Here is a 6658-nt window from a genome sequence, read left to right on the forward strand (position 1 = left end):
TGTAGACCAGGCTGGTCTCGAACTCACAGAGATCCGCCTGCCTCTGCCTCCCGAGTGCTGGGATTAAAGGCGTGCGCCACCAACGCCTGGCCTTTTTTATCTTAAGATTTTTATTAAGAACTTCAATCTGTCTTTTTCTCATACAGAGTACTAAAAGCTATGGAAGGAAAACAGCTAACAGATCAGTTGGTAAGTTCTTAAAAGTATTTAAGCTAATATTCTTCATACATGAGGCTATATGTTTTTAAGTTGATAGAGCTTAAAGGAATAATTTAACTTAGTTTTTCACCACATTTGGTGTTTAAATAGTGTGGCCTTCTAAACTGTTACATGGAGATAAACCAAATGGGATAGATAGGCTTGTTATGTAAGGATGACTAGACAGGACCGCTCTTTGCATAGTAATACAGAGCCAGGCAGATCATTCGCCTTAAAAAACTACAATAAACACATGTGCAGGTAAGTTACTGATGTGCCCTTGGAGCTGAAGGAGGCTTGGGATGTGAAGCCAGCTGGGCTACGTGAGATGCCAGAGTAGGACAAAAAAAGAATATAGTAGTGGACTTCTCTAGTTTGGTGTTGGTAGGACCTTTCGAGGCCTCAGAAGAAAGCATTTGGCACAGTAAACTAATTTATAAGTCTGTACACAGATACAGAGACCATGGGTAGCCAGCTAACTGTAGCGTGTTCTAGGTTCAGGAGCTTAGAGAAGGACCCATGGCCTGTGGAGCTGCTTTGGTATTCATGGATTGAGATATCCCTGAGTCCTGTAACTGTCCAATTAGTGTGGCAGTTTTAATGATATAAAAAACATGGTTAGCATACATATATCCAAAAGAAACTATGTCTGAGAAAATTTTTAATGAAAAAAAAGTAAGGGAAAGCCATTCCCTCTGTGTGTATGTTAACTCTGCTCTAAAAATGGTACATGGTGCACTGGGGTGGCCCAGCAGAGGACTGGGTGCTGAGTGCTCACAAGGCTCAGGCTGCTCCAGCCCTATGTCCGTAGAGGCCAGACTCCGTACAGCAGCCACATCTCCTTCCTGCGGTCTCTAATGGTTTGGTTTTTTTTTTTTTTTTTTTTTAAAGATAGTATTTATTCGATGATGCTTTGTACGGAGTTATCACATGGCTCTCCACCTGCATCACAGTTCCCCACCTTGGATTGTGAGGGTCAAGGGAGGTCTCTAATGGTTTTATAGGAGGCATCTTGTATAATTTTCATGACACTTAAAGAATATTTATAATAGAAGTGACTCATGCTGTGACTTTTATAATTAAGATGTTTGAGGAAAATTCTTTAGAAATCCTTCTAACATACACACTTATCTGTAGAATCCTGACTTAGGGATGTGCATTAGAGAGTTGGCCTCAGCAGCAGGGCACATGTTTTTGCAGCAAGACTGAGGGCAAGAGCACAAAAGCATTTTCTGTGCCTTCGTATAAGCTGCCATGAGGTGTGGCCCGTATCAAGATGGGTCTTCCAACCTCAACTGATCCGATTAACTAAATATCCCTCACACGTATGGCTAGCTGCTTGGGGTTTTAGTTAATTCCAGATGGAGTCAAGTTGATCATCAAGAATAGCCATCATAAGTCCACCACATCTTGTCATCTGGACACATGATTGTGCCTGCTTATGTCATAGTAATTTCCAAATGAAAACAGTAACCAGATCATGCTTATACCTAACATGATATAAATATCCCACATACAACTACAAACATTTAGAAGAGGTGGCAGTGTCACTTGGGACTTTTTTTTTAGTATTTCATAACGTAAATATGATAAGCATTGATATATCTCAGTTGATGTTACATGATAAAGAAACCAAGGAAAGGAAAAATGCCTATAGAAGCACATTCTTGACAAAATACAACAGAAACACTCATGTCTGTTATAACCTATATTATTGCAGCTAGTCACATGGCCTTAGCTGGTATTTATGACTGCCTTCCTGTACTGCCCATTCTGTGTCTTCCACCCTCAGCAAGCCCCTCAGCAGTTCTTGAAGAGTTACCCACATCTTCATTCCTGAGGGTCTGTGGCCTCTGTTACTTTACCTGGATTGAATTGTAGTTTTCCATTGACTTTAATCACAGGATACAATAATACAAAGATAGGATCCCCTGCATTCCATCCTAAAGGATCTGCTGAGAAGCAATACAGATTTCCTTTGGTAATCTGGATCAATCAGCCCTCCTAACACTGTTATTCCTTTCTTCGCTGATCGCTCAAGGGCACAGAAACCCAAAGTGACCAGGAGCAAGTTTGAGCTCCCAGTTCAGTGGAATGTTTGTTGTCTCCTGGCAGGAGCACTCCCCTGTCTGGAACCAAAACAAGAACAGGAAGCAAAAACTTGGTCACTAGGAGCAAGAGCAGAACCATTCCCTTTTCTACCCCTTGATTCATGAAGTCATGGATCCTGACTATGGGAGAAACGCTATGTTCCTGCTAATGTAAAGAGATGGCTTCGGTTCATGTCATTTCCAAGTCATCTTAGAAAACTGTATTTGCATTGTACCTCAGTAGCCAGCACAGAGTGGAACTCAGTCTGTTTCTGATGACACAAATTCTCTCAATCGCTGATTGTGCGGTAGCCTTTAGCCATGACGTGTGGATAGTAGAGAAAGTGAATCTTTATTCCATGTATTGTAATTGTATTTTGATGGCTTTGAAACTGGGCCTTATGTAGCTCAGGGTGGTTGGTCTTGAAATCGTCTCCCAAGCACTAGTTTTCTCTGTAAACCAGCACGCCAGCTTAGGCAGGCTGTGTACTTGGTAGGGAAAGTTTAGAAGCATTTTTCTCTGCTCTAACCCATGGGGAGGAACTGAGTGCATTCTTCCTTGTTCATTTCCCAGCAGCTACTGTATTGAGCCAGGAAAGTGCTTTTCCTTGTAATTCACCTCAGGTGCAGACAGTGATGGCAAATGTAGTTGTGACAGCTTTTTCCTTCCATCTCCTACAGTAGACCTGAGAATAAGCAGTAATTCCAGGTGGATAATCCGTGAGACTAACATTTGTGACATTTTTTTAAGAGATGGAAAATAATGTCATGCAAGATGAGGATTGAGCAGCTGAAACAAACAATATGTAAAGGAAATGAAGAAACGAAGAAAAGTAAGTAATTTTTCCTCCCTGCTGCCCCAGTGAGAGGCCTGAGTGAGTTGCATGGGTTATGAGCTAGAGGGATAGTGAGAGGCAGGGTCGGGACAGGAAGTCGTCTGTTTTCTCATTGCTTCGGCAAAAAGCACCTTCTTTAAAGAAGGAAGGCTTTATCTGGTTCACAGTTGGAGGCTATGGTCCCTCTTGCCAGGGAAGTCATGGCTGCAGGGGCCTGAGGCAGTGGACACATGCATCCAGGCAGGAAGAAGAGAGGTGAGTGCTGACACTTAGTGTGCTTTCTCTGGGTCCCTGACAGGAACCTGCCCAGGGTTTGTCTCTAGTGATACCTGGTCCAGTTGACTTGGCAATATTGACCATCACAGACTATCAGTGACTTTGAAGAGTTTACTATGGGTTGAAAATATCAAATCCCTAATTTGAAATGCCTTTACAAATATTTTGTATTTCAGATTTGAAATTTGTGTGTGTGTGTGCATACATGTGTGCGTGTGTGCGCGCGCGCGCAGAGGCGTGGTAGCGGGAGCTACCTGCTTCAAAGCAGGAAGCAGAGAGTTCAGTGGGAATGGCAGGAAACTTTTAAACCTCAAAGCCAACCCCGAGCCACACTCCCAATTCTTCCTAAACATTTCTACTAACTAGAGACCAAATTTTCAAACATAATGAGTGTATGGGGCCATTCTCATCAAAGCTACCATAATTGCTCTACAAAGTTTAGAGTCCCCATCATGTCTATGAAGCCCTTTTCACTTAGAAGTTACTTTATAGTGGTGTGTGATGGTATCAGAGCTTCCTTGGAAGGTCCTCACTCTTATGAGGTGCTTGCATGGTATTGGGTGGGCAGGCTGGACAGCTAGAGCAGCAAGGCAGCATGATAGAGATGTGGATCATCAGGGAGAAGGGACCCCAGACTTTTGCTGGTATTCTCCAGGACTTGGGTTCTGTGGCTACACCATGGCTCGCCATCCCCCACCAACTTCCCATGATGCTCAGGCGTGTCTCCCAGCCTTTTGATTCTGCACAGTATGCTAAACATGTCCATGCATAAACTTTTCATCAACCCATTCTGACAGCTCTCTAAACTTTGAAACAAGGACTGCAGCGCACTATGGGAGTGACATCATGACTGGGAATACAGTGGCCGAGAAGTCTAGGATCCACCTTGGTGTACAGCCACTTCATATTGCTCTGTTGTGAAAAGTTTTTGTATACGCTTACTGCAGATTTCCATACTGCTGTCAGCTCCAGTCCACGGACCTCACTTTGGGCTGCTGTAGGTGGCTCAGATGACCCCCGGAGTTAAACTATTGCTTAGTAGAAGGTGGCTACAGCCTTGGTGCCTGCCTCTAGAGCCTTGCACTGTGTGTGGGCTGTTTTAAAGGAGTTCACAGATTCTAGAAGTATTGAGAAGCCTAAGCTCACAGATGGAGAGGTGGCTACCCAGTATCCTTTCTCTTTATGCTGTGTTGTTGGAATATACCCCCTGTGTCCAGGAAAGGGCACAGACTGGCGGCTGTAGAGCCTCGTAGATGACTTCTCCACGCCTTTAAGGGTCACAGTGCAGAATGATGCAATCACATTGAATCGCATGGCCAGGAGAGCTGGTTATGTGCATTTGAACTGGCTGCAGGTGGGGTGCCTGAACATTCTGTCACCTGTGCTGGGGGAAGGTACTCTCTCAGGACCGTAGCTAGACAGGGTCTCATGAGCACTTTGAGGGGCAGTAGAAATCACGGACGTGAGGAGAGAAAAGTAAGTCAAAGCAAGCTTATATGAGGCTAAGACCCAGAATGTTTTGCCAAGACGGGAGCTGGCTTGGGAAGAGGTGTTTCTGAGAGGAAATGGAAGACTAAGAAAGTTCATGCTTGTGCTAAACCACGAGCTTAGTCCTGAGAGGAGCAGCTCGTGTCCACAGGTGCCTGTTACAGCCTGGTAGGAGGCAGCAAGGCAAAGGGGAACCGTGGCTATGCCAGTTTGGAAGTTAAGTTTGGTTTGTGTTCAAGAACTGTCAGTCATTGGCTGTAGTTTATAGATTGTGCAAGGCCGTGCATGGTGACACTTCCTATAACCTCAGCAGGCTGAGGCAAGAGGAGCACGTGCATGCATGCATGCATGCACCCAGGAAGAGAGAGGGGGCAAATAGGTTGGAGTTGAGCCACCCTGGAGATGGGCAGCATTTAAGTGAGTTAATTAGCAACCACAGGGAGAGTGGAAAGAAAGGCATGGATAGATTGTAGACTAGATAAGAGAACCACAGCAGGGGATTGCCAAGGCGGCGCACAGGTGAGACGGAAGGGCTTCCCTCACATGTGTTCAGAGGTGGTGCTCCTGGAAGGCTCTGAGCTTGGTTTTGAACTTGATTGTGGTTCCTAGATGTGTGTCTTAGAGTGCAGTTTGGTTTTGTGACTCAGTTGAAGCTTAACTTGAGTATAATGATCCTAGCAAGCCCCAGACTCCATAGCCCACACAGGCTCTCTCCAGGAAACCCTTAGTGAAAAGTATTCTTGGGCTTTACCCTGAGTGTACAGTGGGAAGGAAAGCAGTGCTGTACAGTGGCCTGCAGGGCTCATGAGGCATGTGATATGTTGTTAGATTCTGAAGGCCTTCTCAAAAACAAGGAGAAGAACCAGAAGCTTTACAGCCGAGCCCAGCGGCACCAAGAGAAGAAGGAGAAGATTCAGCGGCACAACCGCAAGCTTGGGGACCTGGTGGAGAAGAAAACCATTGACTTGAAGAGTCACTACGAGCGGCTGGCGTGTTTGCGAAGGTCCCGCATTCTAGAGCTCACCTCCGTCATCTTCCCAATGGACGAAGTGAAGACTTCTGTGAGGTACATGAAGTGAGAAGGCTTTGGTGTGGGGGACCAGATACTGGGGACTGTTTTCCATATGTCAGCACTTACTGGGCCTTGTTCTAGGGTCCTTGTTTTCCTGGTATGAAATTTGATTCTTATCATCCTCAGCAAACAGTAAGCCAGGGAGGCAGCCAGGGCATGGGGTGGGGCAGCCGTGTCCTCACAAAGCGCCCAGGTTACATGCTGACTCACCCCTGGCATGCCATCCCAGTGCTAGCCAGGATGAGACACAGCCTTGAACCCACGAACCTGATCTCTTTGTTAAATGACCTTGTATGGAAAGGAAGAACATACCTTGTGCCTAGACTTAGCCTTTCCTTGTGCTGACTTAGCCTTTCCTGGTAGTTCATTCTGCATGGCTGAGACAGCATGGTGATTTTAGTGCAGAGGGACTCCTCGCCTCGCCGTTCATCACAGGTATGCCTGGTGCTTTTGACAAAGCTCACCAGGGCCTAGTGCCTGACACCCGTAATCCTAGGGACTTGGGTGGTAAGCCAGGAGGACTGCAAGCTGGGGAACTTAACTGAGATCCTGTCTCAGCTTAAAGAGAGGGCTGGGCTGTGACTCAGCTCTTGGAGTGCACATTCCTCCCTCCCCTCTGTCTCAGAATTGTGTAGATGAATGTGCATACCCCAGCCTCCCCCGTGTCTTAGAATTGTGTAGATGAGCGTGCACACTCC

At 45.8% G+C, this 6658-nt stretch overlaps 1 protein-coding gene across 1 annotated transcript in view; it reads left to right on the top strand.

Annotated features, from left to right (window-relative positions):
* Nucleotides 1–6658, top strand: part of Atg14 (autophagy related 14) — a 29434-nt gene that overhangs the window by 12965 nt on the left and 9811 nt on the right. Inside the window, exons 3-5 of the mRNA XM_005355357.2 lie at nt 147–189; nt 3040–3121; nt 5717–5954. Coding sequence (XP_005355414.1) covers nt 147–189; nt 3040–3121; nt 5717–5954 — 363 coding nt within the window. The remainder of the gene's footprint in view (nt 1–146; nt 190–3039; nt 3122–5716; nt 5955–6658) is intronic.

The sequence above is a fragment of the Microtus ochrogaster genome, chromosome 17, assembly GCF_000317375.1.
Source record: "Microtus ochrogaster isolate Prairie Vole_2 chromosome 17, MicOch1.0, whole genome shotgun sequence".
Lineage (NCBI taxonomy): Eukaryota > Metazoa > Chordata > Mammalia > Rodentia > Cricetidae > Microtus > Microtus ochrogaster.